General features: G+C 42.6%; 1 protein-coding gene across 1 annotated transcript in view; it reads left to right on the forward strand.

Annotated features, from left to right (window-relative positions):
• Positions 1–16,921, forward strand: part of RAB22A (RAB22A, member RAS oncogene family) — a 596,809-nt gene that overhangs the window by 479,454 nt on the left and 100,434 nt on the right. Inside the window, exon 6 of the mRNA XM_044090072.1 lies at positions 3,484–3,593. Coding sequence (XP_043946007.1) covers positions 3,484–3,593 — 110 coding nt within the window. The remainder of the gene's footprint in view (positions 1–3,483; positions 3,594–16,921) is intronic.

The following is a 16,921-nucleotide window of genomic DNA, read 5'->3' on the forward strand; positions in this document are numbered from 1 at the left end:
TTACTTTAAGACTACAGCTGGCTTCGCCACTGCAGTTTTGCAGGGCCTTCTAGCCTCCTCTAACCCTGTTTGACTCCACCTCCCATCCCTAGCTTTGGGATTCTACCCAAGTGTGATGGCTGCAGCAGGGTAACACGATGAACATAGTACAGTTTTGTACCTACCATAAATGTATATGTTCGAGGGTATACCCTGCTGCAGTCCAGGTTACCCTCCCTCCATCCCCTCTGACCTAACTAAAATTTTTCAATACCTTACATTCTGATACAACCTTTGTGGTGTATTTGCTTATAGCTGGAGGGATGCTTTGTTTGTGCTAAACTTTTATTATTGGTACTATCTACTGACCACCTTTTGGGGGGGGCACCTGACATCTGGGGCAGAGAAACTGAAGAAAATGGCGTCTGATGCCTCTTGTATACCCCTGGCGCACTGACGTCAGGGAAGAAGCAATAGCAACCGACGCCGGACCAAGACTCGAGTTATCCTGTCATCAGGCGGTCCTGCAGTCAGCCTGAATTCCTAAGTGTGATGACTGCAGCAGGGTATACCCTCGAACATCTACATTTATGGTAGGTACAAAACTGTACTTTCTACAGTACACAGTCAGCAATGATCCAGAATACAAAGTAAAGAAATATGAACAAACTGAATAAAATTTACTTTGCTGGCATAGCTGCATCACTTTTACTTGTTGTTGTGTCTTTCGGCTTTTCCCGGTTAGGGGTCGCCACAGCGGAACTCCGGTCCGCTAATGATTGGTAGTTGATTTTTACATGCTGAGTTACCAGCCCTGACGCACAACCTTCAATGAAGGTACGCCCATTCACGCATGTCTCCACGCAGACGACACTCTAGCTGAGAATCGAACCGGACAGCGTCTTGCTGTGAGGCGACAACGCTACCGCAGCACCACCACCGCGGGTCATATCACTTTTACTAATGTTAAAATACATTAAAAATACACACACTATACACAAGTCACTTCAAATGTGACATAACTAGTTCATACTGTCTGATCAATATTGAAATCCCTTAAGACTAAACACAAAATACACACAGTACTTCCCTTGAGGGCCTCCACAGTATGACCCGCAAAAGTAAGCAGATTCACTGTAACCCTAAGTGTCACTGACACTCACTGTCATATAAAAGACACTTTTTACAAATGTTTTAGATATTGTGGTGATGGTCTCACTTTAAGGGTTTGAAATGCCTCAGAAAATTATATCCAACTTTTTCTTAGTGCTTCATTCCTACAAAATCAATAAAAGTGAGGATATATTTCTTTAAACCATTGCAGTAATATCAAACACCAGTTAAGCATTACATATGACTCAAGTGTTTTTTGTAAAAATCATGAACTAACATTGTATAAGTATTTTAGTTTCTAAACTGCTTTATGAGCAGTTTCTTTCCATTAAGCTTTTGTACCGCATTTAACCTTTTACTGAAAATGCTTGAGTGCAAACAAAAACAAATTTTGCATAGAAATGTCTTAACAAAACTCATTCAGTTCATAATGCATGTCACCTACCTTCCAGTCCATCTGTTCATACTGTTTTTGTTCAAATATCTTTAGTACATCAATATTTTAACTTATTTTCTAGTTGACTACATATGTACACACACACACACACACATCAAAATAAAAAGGTCATGCAGACAAAAGCATTCAGTAAAAACTGCAAGAAAAACCCAGCAAAGCTAGACTTTTCACCATGTGGTACCTTAAACCTAATGTAATTCTTCCAGACAAAGATATATTTTGGCAGTTCTTCCTGAGTTCCTGTATCCAAACCCATGCATTTGCAAAGGAATTTCTCAAGATTTTGGGATACATTGCATCAGTGATTCCCATGCTTCCACTGAGCAGACTCCACATGGGAAAAACTCAGTGGTATCTCCAGTCATTCTGGACTCTGCATCTTCATCATTTTGTCTTTTTAAGAAGAGAGATTCTCTGGTGTGTAGACTAGATAGCTTGCAGTTCAGGTCTCCCATTCTCCCTTCTTAGCCCTCTCCAATCAGTCACTGCAGATTCTTCAGACCTGGCATGGGGAGCAGTTTCCAAAGAGATGGAAGTGCAAGGTCTGTGAAACCCTCACAACAGACAGAATCATGTAAATGTTAGAGAGATTGGTGGTAATCAGTACTTTGAAAGCTTTAAATCACCACTGATTCCCAGAGCCTCTGAAGCCTCCTGTAGGCAGGAAGGCAGGGACTTGGTCCTGTGCATACTTTTTACAAAGCCCTCAAGCTAGATTCCTTTTCCAAGTCCAAAACAAACTTGAGAGCACCATTCTTCAGGGTCCAAGGAGTTCATTTTTTCCTCTACTCCCTTCTTACTTTCTAAGTTTTTGTAATTGACCCAAATAACCTTGTCTACTGTAGCAATGATCTAACTATTGAACATGGTGCAGTTACACAAGTAAACTTACTGCAACAGTAAGTGTTCTAATAGAGCGCTGTTGTGCTAGCCTCCCCTTTCTCAAGTTGTCCTTATTTTGACAATTTTCCATTTGTATTGCCAGGATGTGGCTGTATAGACTCTTGATATGTACTTAATTGTTTGTTTTCATAACATTGTCCTTTCAAGGCTCTTGGCCTCCTTTTCTAGGCAAAAAACCTGTGACCAATTTGACACTGTGTCTTGATATTAGAGCTCCTGATAGAAGGCATGGAAAGCACCTTTAAGCTTTGAAAGCTTACCAGTCACAGGGTAGGACCCTTAAATAGCTCATTCTATTTCAGTCCATTAGAACAGCTGCTATTATGGTAAAAACAACTGTGCTTTGTTTTGATGTATACCAAGTGGGCACAGCAAGTGGACAAAGTTGTATGTTACAATACAGAAATTCCTCTAGACTTCTCTACAGCCAGTAGTAACAGTTTTGAGGTTCATATTGCATTTTAAACATATTTCCAGGCAACAGTGTGTCATCTATTTGAGAGTTGATGCACTGTCTTTGAAAAGCCCCTTAAAATTACAAAGGAGCTAATAGGCAAAAACTGCTTCTCTGACTTCATGGTTTCAGGGAGGGGGAATTTTTTTTTCGCCTGTGTATACATGTTCCTTTGTGTTATACAATGCAGTAAGTAATATCAGAGGGTTCAGAGTTTTAACCAAGGTTCTGGGACTGCAAGCAAAGTTGGTATGGTTTACCAAAATGTGAAGGTTGTGAAATTTTAATTTTCTTAGAGGTGGCATAGATCACTTGGATGTTCTTGAGTGTGGTATCACACTACTGCACAAGTTTGTACAGATAAAAGAAAGCACATGAGCTTTGCAAAATTTTCCATTTACAGTCTGGAGTAATGAGCTGTGATGGTCTTTGCAGTTATACTATGTGCAATGCTTCAGTTTTTATATTTGAATGCTTGAACTGTTTAATTCAGCATGTGTTTATGGGTATGTGTTACAGCAAGGATTTTAGTTCATTCACGTTTTTGAGGTGATTTCCCTTTTCATTTTTCTTACAGGGAGGTTCTTGAAATAGATGCCAAAGACTATGCAGATTCAATTCATGCTGTTTTTGTAGAAACAAGTGCCAAAAATGCTATTAACATCAATGAGTTGTTTTTAGAAATTAGTAAGTATACCTCTAAATTACATGGTTGATGGGTGGATAATGTATAATTTGATGGAAATGTCAGATTTGTCATATGACTGATGTTCATCGTGTTTCACTGTTGCAGTCCTAACAAATGGGTTATCTGGCTCCTGGTAGCCCTCAGTCGGCCAGAATACCAAAGGTAAGTAAAAATACCATTGGTTGTAAAGGATATCAGTAGTGAGTAGAGATGAAGCCATGCAAATTAGAACTCAGAAAGGGTATCCCTTATATACTCCTAATAGGAGACGTGAAAAGACCAGATAGCCACAAGATAATAAGTCTAAGTAATATGAGGTGTATACTGACTTACAGCACAGATAATGGCTTTATTTGTTATGCTATCAGGAAGTTTTGGCCAGTCCTTACCTTGGATGAGAAGCTACGAAATACAGTGGGTGACAAACCTAGTTTTGCATTTCTGAATAAGAAGAATTTGAAACGCCTATTGCGTAAGCATGATAGCCTAAACAACAGTAGACATAGCACACTGAGTCCACGTAAAGGTACCTGGAGATGTGGCTTTTGTAAAGCTTCCCCCTTCAAACGGACACACAATGTATTTGAAAATCCTGTCACTAAAAAGAGTTATTCCTTTCAGGGTTGTGCTACATGTACTAGTAAGAATATCTGGTATCTAGCCATTTGCGAGGCATACCCTTCCTACTATGTAGGTAAAACAAACAGGGCATTTAAGGAACGGATCTTAAGCCACCTGTCAGATGTAAGAAATCAAGTAGCTACGAATGCCCTTTATCAACATATTAGGGCTGAAGAAAATCATAGTTTTAAGTTTATGGCATTAATGAAGTTGGACGAGTGCCCAAGGGGGTGGTGACCCGAGAAACAGAACAGAGGTGGAGAGGCCAAATGGGATTATGGAATTGAGAGCAGATAAACCACCGGGCCTAAATAGAATGGTACCTCTAAAACCTATTCTGAAAGAACAGAGTATAAACATAAAAATAAAAACAGGAAGAGGGAATAAGCAGAATTTACTTCTGCTACTTGTAATTTTGGAGGAGTATCACTAGAGTCATCTGTTTCTGCTAGTAATGGAAGAGGAGCCACCCCCAATTGACAATTGTTAACTTTTACTGACATTTGTTTAAGAGCAAGTAAAAGGATCCCCAATGGGGTACTTGGCTTTTTTGAAGACTTCGGTTCTGAAATTCGAAAACGAAAATTTCAGGAGTCTGCCGACCGGCACTTGCGTACTGCTTCTGCTTCGGGCACTGCGCAGCAAGAAAGACTTATGTAATGGCATCGGTTGGGTGTTTTATACCACTGACGACCTGACGTCATGGAAGAAGAGACTGCATCCAACACAGGAATCCAAGACTTTTGATATTCAGGTCGGCTGTGGGCTATCTGCAGGCAGATAACCCAAATATAATGACTGCAACAGTGAATACACTTTAACATCTACATTAATGGTAAGTGTATACAACTGTACTTTTTCTCTGTACTAATCCATTGGTGAACATTTTTTTTGCATCTGTTTTATTACACCATATGCAGAGCACTTTACACCTTACTAAGAATCTTATCCTGTTATGTTTTTGTTACCTTTCACTTGACTGTGTTTATTGATTTATTGTCTGAGTAACTGATTGTGTTGCATTCTGGCTACCTTGTATTAACATCTGCAGTAAACTAGCGAAGACATGCCCATTCCCTACAAAACTGTTCTTCCTCTCTAATGCATCATCCAGAAGGCTGGGCTGGATGACATGAAATTAGGAAGTAACTGGACAGATGCTTGTCATGCAATAAACAGAAACTGCAGTTTATTAAACTTAATATAGATCAGTTGAATTAACTAAACTTAAAAACTACACATTTTAAAATAAGAAAGACAGCTTTAGAAGATGAATCTATAATTATATAAAAAAAAAAGGTTAAAAAGAATCGCACTTCATTTTCAAGACTAACCCTTTTGCCTCAGTTGAGGTCAGTGATTGTTGACCATGTTGCTTCTGCTTTAAAAGTCTGCTCTGCTCGGCCGAAAGAGAGGGTGAAGTTAAGAAGAAGCTTAATTTAGCACAGCTCGAGTCTGACCAAGCTAAGAATACTTTCCAGGACCAGCTCCCAAGAAGTCCAGCCCTGAAAGGATATCCTACACCTCTTCGCAATCAAGGGATCTAAGGGTTTCTTAATTTTTGGTTTCAGGAGTCCCCCACCCACCCACCCACCCACCCACACACGCACACACACCTCCTGTGATAATGCTAACAGTCTCATCTGTTTCTGATAGAGAATCAGTTCTCATTCTTACTGAAGTGCATCTTTCACAGTAAGATGTCTTTTTCAAGAGTCTGTACATGGGGTAATCTTAGTAGTACTCACTTTCACCTGCATGGCCATTTCCACCTCCCTATCACTGTTGAGCACAGATGTCTGTGGTGTAAGAGTTGTGTCAGCCAGCACTATCTTCAGATCATTTTTTCTGTGCAGCATTGCAAAACACATGTTTATTACCATTATCAGTCCATCTACCAACTTCCAGAAGCCAGGTAAGTAAGTACCCCATAGGGGATTTTTCTGGTCTTTTCTTGAAAGTAGCACCTGTATTAGCTAGTGTGTTCTGATTCTGAATCTGTTACATTTCTGTGAAAGTTAATTACACAGCTTGTGGAAAGCAGAATCCCCACAAGAATTTTCTTAATCTGTCATTGAGTGTGACATGGACTCTTGATCTCATTATGCCAGCTTCACCCTACAGACATGTTTAAAAAATAAATTCTCTCCCTGAGTTTGCAACCAGGAAAGTGGAAGTGGGCCACTTCTCAGCCCTTAATAGCATTAACCAAACTCCCTGAAAACCTTCTAGTGGAAAAAGGCATGCCAGCAAGAGACTGAGGAGGAAGCATGAGAAGACCAAGAATGTCCTGATTGATGGCTCTCATCTGTCTCGATTCCACTGATTCCGAACATATTGAGAGGGTTTTGCTGCTCCTACTCTGAGTTTTTCAGCTGAGACTACTGATGCAACTGTTGCTTTGGCATTTTAAATGTCCTGTCGGACCAAAAACTCTGCCACACCTACTGATACTGAAAACTCATTTGTGTCTGAGGTTCAGATTTTTATTACTCAAGCGGAAGGCAGTATACACAAGGTATTTGTCCATAAGGAAATTCCTTGAGACTGAATTTGAGGTCTCTCTCTCCTGTCCGTGACCCACGACTTTCAGGTTCATTATAGCTAAAGCTATAGGTACAAGAAAAAGAAGACCAAACTGGTGCCAGTCAGCTTGCTTTGGCCTAGTTTCCTTTTCTTTTAGTTTTCTATCAAACAGCTTTCACAACTGGTTCAGGATTTCATGTCCCTTCTGAAATGCAAATGGGCAGCACTGGAATTTTTACTATTGTCTGGACCCCTCCCTTCTAAAAAGTGAAGGATGGAACCTTGGGCTAAGGAAGATAATTTACAGGAGTATAAAACGGGCAAACTAGTTAATGCTGGCTAGATGCCCCTCTGCTGCTGCATATAAGTCCGACAGCAAAGACACCTTATCCTTTGCTCTTCCACCAGAGGATTTCTCCTTTCAGGACATTCTTCATAAAATGCAGGAGGCATTCCATTGGGAGGCTTCAGAATAGTAGAGTCCCAGCTGAGGTGTAGGGCTTTTGTGGGCCTGCCTGAGTATAGTGCGCTTGCTGTTCCTGCATTCGTGGATGTCCTGGAGGATATTTTTACCAGTGCATCTTTGGAGCCAGACCCCCACCCCTATTGCCCTTAGGAAAAACTTGACCACTTGTCTAGGGCCAAGAATTCCCACAAATTGTATTATACAATTCCTCTGGCTGATCAGCTGTGGTGTCCCTGAATTCCAGGAACTCTCTTCCCAGTGACAAGGAGTAAGATATTCAAATGGTTTGGGGAGAAAGGTCTACAGTTTTGTTTAGAGCTGTAAGTTTACAGACCTCACATGTTTACTTTTTAAGAAGTCCCTTTTGGTAAAATGAGGACTGAGGCATTGGGGATACATGATCTGCAGTAAAGCCCAGGGCTGTATTTTTTAGCATTTGGATTGATGTGGTCTGTTGACTTTGAGCCTTTAGAGCTTTTGGTCCTTTTAATTGGGATTACACCCTGAAGACTGGGCTTGGAACCCTGTCTTTCACTTACTGTCCCAGTCCTTGGGGGGGTTGTAATAGTAATCATTTGGTATTGGCTCCACTTGTCCAGGATGTAGTGTCAGCATTTCTGCCATTATTGTTGATGCAAGCTTAACCTGCATGCGCGTCTCCCTTGATTTCTGCATTCACACATTGTCATCAGGTATACACCAGTGTGTGGAACTGTTACCTCAGCCATGCATCATCTCAGCAAGACAGAGGATCAGAGGCCCTGTTCAGGGTGCCAGCTCATCTTCTCTGGGTAAGATCATTCTTCTCACCTAGGTCACTTCTGAGACCAGGTAAAAATGGTCAGTTCTAGAAGAAGCACTTGGGACTCACCACCACCAGGACTTGCCTTTACTGGATGTGGATGAGAAGAAAACTTTGTACCCTCTGTTGACCCTCCAGTTTGAAGGGGACTGTTAAAAATGATTAGGTGAAAGGAGGGGAGAGGTTGTATCACTGCCCTGTCTTTCTCTCCTGAACTTCTCCTGCAGAAGACTATCACCTGCAAGTCTTTCTCCCAGTTAGTCCATACAGGGAAAAAAAAAGGTTCATCTTGTGAACAGAACTGCATGGAAGAGCCTTACATCCCTTATGAAGAGGCCTGACAGGATCCTCTGGCTCTTAAGGACTGGACATGTTGGTCACAGACTCATTACGTTGATTTTTAATGTGTCTGCCCTTAAGGCTGCTAGGGTGTATATTATATAAGTGAATGCACTGAATTGTGAATGCTGTATAATCGACCCACAATCCCCAAAAACCCAAAATGCTGAACACAGATCAGTGATTTAAAATCACTGATCCGTAAAAAGAAAAGAAAAAAAAAATCAAAACGCGGTGCTTCACCCCCCCCCACACACACACACACACCCTATTTAAATATACCAACTCCGAGTGGAAGAAACTCACCACGGTGGAGGAAATGGCAAAGTCCTGGAAACAGCCCAGTGATTTTTTTCCCCCTAGGAAAATCGCTTTTCCATGCTTTCGGTATTTTGCCATTTCGCGTAATGACGTTTGACTAAACAGCTTTCGCAATTCATTGCATTCGCTAAAATAATAGGGACCTGGCTGCTACACTGCAAAAGCCTGCTCTCTTCACTAAAGGAAGACGTGGACGAATTATGGAAGAATTGCCACAAAGTAGGTAGAATAAACTGGTAACAAAACACAGTTCACCTGCTGAGAAGTCCAATCCTTTAATGTAAAATACAATTCATATGAGCGCTTTCGTCTGCATAAAACAAACTTCATCAGATCTGATGAAGTTTGTTTTATGCAGACGAAAGCGCTCATATGAATTGTATTTTACATTAAAGGATCGAATTATGGAAGAATGTTTACATGCCCTCCATCTTTTTGAGAAACTTAAACTTGTCACACATAATGTGCTTCCACTGAAAGGTCACCAATGAAACAAATCAATTTCTGAAGGGGGTTTCCAGATTAGGACCTGAAATTCAACCTGTCATCCTAGATGGCAACCATATGCTCCACAACAAACCTCACTATGCAGGTAATTTATAATACTGTGTATGATGTTTAGGCCTGCAGTTTAGGGCTGTATACTGCCATGCTTAGATGCACTTCACTGATTTTGTTGATTAGTTATTAGGACTTTAGTAGTTATTGTCTCCTGTAATTAGACTTTGCTGCCTAGTCCCATTTTTAAGCCTGATTTTGTAAAGTAGGAACAAGAATCTTACTGTTGTTAGGAGACTAATTAGAAGCTCCTCAGCAGTGGTATACAATGACGATGTGGATCCCATGACAAGTTTTTCAGTTGTGGCCAACAGCAGAGCAACTGGAAGCACAGATGTTGCAGTAGTCATTTCCAGTGTAGTCAGCCCACCACCACTAAAGGCAGTAATAATAGGCAGAACAACCAGGGATACTTGTGGCCCTTTTTCTGGGGGCCAGCAGTCAAGTCTCGGAAACTTTGTCTGACTTGATGTTTTGTCTTTATACTGGTCTGTAGGCAAGAAGTGATCAGTACCACAATGAGTAAAGGCTACTCTGTTCCTTTTTATTTTCCTACACACACACACACACACACACACACACACACACACACACACACACACACACACACACACACACACACACACACACACACACAGGTTTCCTCTCCTAGACCTACCATGCCATCAAAAGAAAACAGATGCTGAACTTTCTTCAGGAATGAGCAGTCCTGGAAATCCTACCTCATCAGGATCTGTCTTGATCTGAGCACCTTAAACCAGTGGATTCCAAAATTGCCCTTTAAGGGTGGTCATAGTGCATTTTCTTTTTCCTTGTCCTCACTACAGCCCTCTGTGTTCAATAAGGATATGTCCATTGTTGCTAAGTTGTTTAAATTGGACAACTGCCTCACGAGTGGGGCCAGACTAATGGGTAGTCTAGTAGCAGCTAATGAGTCTATTCTGATATTGATCAGTCCTTGGGATTCCATGTGAACACTGCAAAGTCATAGTTGATGCTCTGCCAAGTGCTTGCATTGACTAGATGCACCATTAATGCTCTATTTTGCAGGGCCTTTTTTTCTGTTGGGCAAGATTTCTTGCATCAAGAAAGTTAAGAATGTTGTGAATCCTGATCTGCCAAAAACTGTTGATTGTCTGTACTCCGGGGCTTTGGGTGGTATGGCAGCCATAATCCGTAGGGTTCCCAGTGCCCAGTTTCTTGCGCTACCAGGCTACAACTCATTCCACACCTTTCAGCCCTGATACATGGACCAAAGCTCCAAAGGCAGTGGTGTCTCCATATTCATAAAGGATATGCACACCTCCAGACTAGTAGCCTAACGTAACACATCTGAGGTACTCCAGATACAGCTAACATTGGGTAAGATGGCGATTCAGGTTGTAGGTCCCCAACCATGTCCCAAGACTCTCGCTCCACATTCCTAAGCACCCTGGAAACTATTAAGATCCAACCCAACACTGTCATACTAGATGACTTCAACTGTCCCTCCATCAACTGGGAAAACTACTCGTGCACCAATATACTGGCCCACTGGTTCCAGGAATTCATCAATTCTAGTGCCCTGGACCAGCTCATTCTTACCCCACTACAGGAAGCAACATCCTTGACCTGGTTATTACTAACATGGGCTAACTGTTGCTGTACACCAATAGTCAATTCCTCACTGGTTAGATCCGAACACAAACTAATCACCATGGAAATCTACATCTCACCCTCACCCTTGTAAGGGTATCCACCATGAAAAACTTCTCCAAAGTTGACTTTGTGCTCCTAAAAACAGAGGTGGCTAACTCCACGACACCGATGCCAATGGAAAATAGATGCATGACTGCCGAATCATACACAAGTGCACTGTACGAACACGTACATAAATGCATGGAACTACTAGCCATACCCAACATAACCAAGACACACTCCTCCAAAAAAGGAAGCCAATCTGGTGGTCCCCTGCTATTAATAAACTCTACAACAGAAGGAAGAAACTGTTGCAGAAAAAGGTGAAGTCCCAAGACTGGAAAAATTCCCTTATTAGCTTCAACAAAAAGTTGAGATCCCTCATCAAAACCTCCAAAGCCAACTATGAAGGCAGAATTGCAGCAGACACTAAAAACAACCACAAAGCCTTCTATAGTTATATCAAGAATCTTCATGGCAATACCCAGATGTTCTTCGTCTCACATTGCTGCAGTCATAACCTGTGGGTAGTCCGCTGTCCTCGGTCGGCCCGAATACCAAAGTGTTAGGCTGGCGTCGGTCATGGTCGCTCAGAGCTGACGTCCGTACGCAGAAGTACTTAAGCGCATGACCGATGCCATATCCTCAGTCTTTCTTGCCGCGTGGTCCGAAGCAGAAGCAGCGTTTGCGAGTGCCGTTCGGCGTTCTGAAATTTTCAGTTTTCGAGTTTCAGACCGAAGACCAAGTTGGGCTAAGTACCCCGTTGGGGAATATTTTTGTCTTTTCTTGCCTCAGTTTATCCGGATGTCAGAAAAAGTTAATAATTGTATTTCTTGTGGGAAACAGATACCTCATAGGGACTATCACTCTCTCTGTATTCCTTGCTTGGGGCCTGAGCACGACGTAGTCGGGTGTCGCTTTTGCGCTAGATTTAATAAGCGCACCATAAAACGCAGATTAGATTGTGCTAGGCTTGTTTTAGGTAAGCGGTGTAACTACAACATGCCGTCGGATCCTCAGACGCCCGCTACCGCAAAAAAGCGAAAAGATAAATCTTTAAAGTCTAAACCGGATGAGTCGTCCGTTGCGGACGCCGGTTCTATGGAATCTACGGTTGAATCTGTGGATCCAGCCGAGGCCTCGGCTGAATCCCAGGGGGTACCTTTACTATTACAGGAGTTAGGTCAGGCCGAGGGGGCTTCTCAAGTTTCTGTGGTTCCATCCTTACAAAAGGTTGTTAGGCCTTCTACTTCTGTCACTAAAGGCCCTGCTAAGGCTAGGCCTGGTCTTTCTGGTACAGGCCTCAGCCCTAGTTCTTCGGGCTCTGTTCCTAAAAAACATATGTTGAAAATGGCAGAGGATTTGATTACTTTGATCAGGGGTTCTATGCCCCCTCCAGAGAAGAGGCCTAGGGTGGAGACAGAATTAGAGGGATTGGAGCATTCCTCAGATTACTGTGAGTCTTCAGCTGAGGATATTCAGGATTTTCCTCCCTATTCTGATTCGGATGCAGAGGATTCCTGTCCTTCTGCTTCTCCTCCAGAGGATTTTTCCTTTTCTGAAACCTTGCACTCCATGAGGGAGCATTTCAAGTGGGAAGGTCAGGATTTTTCAGATTCTTGTAAGAGGCTTAGGGAATTTTTGTTTTTGCCACAACATAGACCTTTGGCTATTCCCCCTGTTTTAGATGTTGTTCAGGATGTTTTTTTCTGAAGCTTCCCTTAATCCTGATTCTTTACCCCCTGCCCCTGTCAAGCCAGACAGGTATTACAGAGTTCCAGAGGCACATAAATATTTGTATAAGAGCCCTAGAGCTGACCCGGAAACTATTATTCAAGGGCCTAAGGGTGTCAGGGCTTCTGTAGTTAAGAATCCAGTTCCTCTGGATAAAGATTCTAGAGCTTTGGATAGGTGGGGTAAAAAAGTGTATACCTCCTCCACGCTAGCTATGAGGGCTTTAAATTGCCAGTTTCATATGCTGAAGTATCAGAACTTTCTGTTAGGTCAGTTGAAATCTAAGGTAGATGCTTTAGCTGAGGGTATAGAGTGTAAGGAATTGCAGGACTTAGTTCATGCTTCAGATCAAGTTGGTAAGCATTCCTTGCAGTGTGGCTTCGATGCTCTTCAGGCTTCTTCCAGGGTGGCTGCTACTGGTTCAGTTATTCGTAGGCATGCCTGGCTTAAGGATCAAAATTTGTCAGAGCATGTTAAAGCTCGAATTTTGGATGCTCCTCATCAATCTGAAGTTCTTTTTGGTTCTCCTGTGGAGTCAGTTTTGAAAAAGATGGAAGACAAAGCTAAGTCTATACAGACGGTTAAGGAATTTTTGCAAGTGCAGCCCCCTAAGTTTAGCAGGAATTGGCCTGCAAGAGGATGGTCTTACCCTTCTTCCGATTTTCAGTCTAAGGGCAGGTCTAGACGTGGTAGGGGCAGGGCTCACGCTCAGGGTTCTTTCAGACCTAGGACTTGGAGTTCTCCTGCACAATCTTCTGGTGAGGGCAGGGGTCAGCCTTTTCGTAAACAGACCCAATGACCTGTGTTTCCAGCTGCCAGATTCTTCCTGTCTGGCAGCTCCTCTAGGAGGAAAGTTGGCACTTTTCAAACAAAATTGGCATTTGGTCACCCAGGACAAATGGGTGTTGGACATAATAAATCAAGGCTAAAAGTTTTATTTTCACACTTTTCCTCCTTTCAAAGGCATGCCAGATGTACCTCCTCAGCAAAGGCTGGAGGCTCACAAACAAATTTCTTTGCTTTTACAAATGGGGGCTATCCAGGTGGTACCTCCGTCAGAAGTAGGCCTAGGGTTTTATTCTCGCCTATTCCTTGTGCCAAAGAAAGGAAACACTTGGAGGCCAATTCTGGATTTGTCTATTCTCAATACATACCTAGACATTCCAAAGTTCAAGATGTTAACTTTACAGCAACTTCTGCCTCTGCTAGGCAAAGATCACTGGATGGTAACTCTGGATCTCAAAGAGGCTTATCTTCACATTCCTATCAGGCCCAGCCGCAGGAGATTCCCTGCTTTCGGGCTGGTATTTTTCATTATCAGTTCTCTGCATTGCCCTTTGGCTTATCTACTGCGCCCAGGGTGTTCACAAAGGTTCTGGCTCCTGTGATAGCCTTCTTAAGACTGAGAGGAATACAAATTTATCCTTATCTGGATGATTGCCTGATTCTTGCTCAAGACAAAGACAAGTTACTTCAACATCTACAGTATGTAATGGCAGTTTTAAGATGCCTAGGGTATTCTGTGAACGAAACAAAGTCCAGTCTAGTACCCTCTCAAGACATGTGCTTTCTGGGTGTGAGACTGAACACAGCCTCTCAGATGGCTTTTTTGACCCCGGACAAACAAAGAAATCTTCACCTATACTTCCAGCAATTATCAGTAATGTCCAGGCTGACTGCATGGACAGTTCTTCAAGCCTTGGGGTTCATGGCATCTTGCATTCTGGTACTTCCCAATGCCAAATTGCATATGAGGAAGCTACAATGGTATCTCAAAAGTGTATGGACTCAGCACTGCCACGATTTGGACACGGTCATTCAGATAATACCTTGCATTCAGAAGGAATTCTTGTGGTGGGCTCAGGAATGTCACCTAAACAAGGGACTCTCTGTGACCCGACCAGAGGCGAGTCAGATCTTAACGACGGATGCCTCAGACCTGGCTTGGGGAGCACACTTCAATGGGAAATGTATTCAAGACACGTGGCCTCCCAGACTACAGCATTTGCATATCAACATGAAGGAGATGTTAGCAGTCCACTTTGCTCTGATGGCCTTCAAGGACCTACTTCAACCAGGACAGGTGTTGATTCAAACAGACAACACAACAGTCATGTGGTACATCAACAAGCAGGGGGGAACCCATTCTTACCCTCTTTGCAGACAAGCTATGATATTGTGGGAGACTGCTCTGAGTTTGCACATCACTCTTCAGGCATGGTTTCTGCCAGGAGCACAGAACTCCTTAGCAGATGTATTGAGCAGACAAATTGTGGATCCCCACGAGTGGAAATTGGATCCTCACGTATTCCAACAGTTGACAGTGGCTTGGGGAACTCCAGACATAGATCTGTTTGCTTCTCCACTAAATTTCCAACTACCAAAATTTTGCACAAAGATGTTTCACCCAAAAGCTTGGAAAGTGGATGTTCTATCTTTCAGTTGGAACAACCTTCATGTCTATGCTTTCCCTCCTCTGCCTCTCCTTCCCAAGGTACTCTTGAAAGTCAGGCAGGACAAGCCTTGCATGATTCTAATAGCACCAGATTGGCCACGCCAGCACTGGTATCCTCTGCTGAGGAGTTTAGTTCGGGAGCCTCCTTGGCCTTTGCCACCGATTCCTCACCTGTTGTCCCAGTCAAGCAATCATTTTCTCAATGTCAGGGTACAGTCCCTGCATCTAACAGCCTGGCGTATTCTGTTTTAGACCCTGGGGGGGTCTCAGCTTCCTCAACAAGTTTTGAATGTCATTTTGGAAGCCAGACGGCCTAGTACTAGAAAAGTTTATGCTGATAAATGGAGGAGATTTTTCTTTGGAGCACAGCAAAGAGCTTTGATGTCTCAGTGCCTAATTTGAGTTTTACACTACAGTACCTTACTGAATTACTAGACAAGGGTTTGTCTTTTTCCTCCGTGAAAGTTCATGCTGCAGCCATTTCTGCTCACTATGATTGTGACCCTCCTTTATTTTCTCACCCTTTGTTTAAACAATTTCTTAGGGGGCAAAAAACATAAGACCCCACGAGAGCTCCTACTCCTTCCTGGGATCTCAATTTTGTGTTGGAAAAGCTTACTTTACCTCCTTTTGAACCTGCAGCTACATCTGAGTTAAAGTTTTTGACTGCTTTTTTGTTGGCCATTATGTCTGCTAGGAGGGTATCTGAATTACAGGCTCTCATGGCAGTTGAACCCTTCCTGATATTCCATAAGGATAGGGTGTCCTTGCGTACTAACCCTACTTTTATGCCTAAAGTTATTTCTAATGTGGCCTTAAACCAGTCTATTCATTTGACTACTTTTTATGCTGATCCCCAAAATAAAGGGGAAAAAGTCTTGCATTCTTTGGATATTCACAGGCAGTTACGCTATTATTTGAGCAGAACTAAAGAGTTCAGGCAGACTCAACAGTTATTTATTTCTTTTGCTTTGGGTTCACAAGGGAAAGCTGTTTCAAAGCAAACTATTTCTAAGTGGATTGGCCATTGTATTGCTTTTTGTTATTCTCATCATGGAAAGGATATTCCGGCTGGGATCAGACCTCATTCCACTAGGGCTACTGCCACATCTACTGCCTTTTTAAGGGGGGTAGCTACTAAGGATATTTTGGAGGCAGCTACTTGGAGTTCAGTGCACACTTTTACTAAGCATTACCATCTCCCTCTTTATTCCAAGTCCAGGGCTGGGTTTGCCACTGCAGTTTTACAGGGCATGTTAGCAGCTCCTAATGCTTTTTAGTTTGCCAGCCTCCCTTTTCCTTTGCTTTGGGATTCTACCCACAGGTTATGACTGCAGCAATGTGAGACAAAGAACATAGTACAGTTTTGTACCTACCATAAATGTAGATGTTCGAGGATCCACATTGCTGCAGTCCAATTTTCCCTCCCTCCTTCCCCTCTATAGTTTGGGGTTGCTGAATTATTATTATTTTCTCTATGTTGGTTGTTGGGTATTTTCTATTTTGGCTATGGCCTTTACTTTTTAGGCCTTCTGACATCTGGGGCAAGAAAGACTGAGGATATGGCGTTGGTCATGCGCTTAAGTACTTCTGCGTACTGACGTCAGCTCTGAGCGACCATGACCGACGCCAGCCTAACACTTAGGTATTCGGGCTGACCGAGGGCAGTGGACTACCCACAGGTTATGACTGCAGCAATGTGGATCCTCGAACATCTACATTTATGGTAGGTACAAAACTGTACTATTTGCTCTAAGTTACTGCATAATGGTACCTCCGATACTAAGCCAACAGATATTGCCAACATACTGGCCGACTAAGTGCCAAC

Source organism: Protopterus annectens, chromosome 12.part0 (assembly GCF_019279795.1).
Source record: "Protopterus annectens isolate FY-2018-M chromosome 12.part0, PAN1.0, whole genome shotgun sequence".
NCBI lineage: Eukaryota > Metazoa > Chordata > Ceratodontiformes > Protopteridae > Protopterus > Protopterus annectens.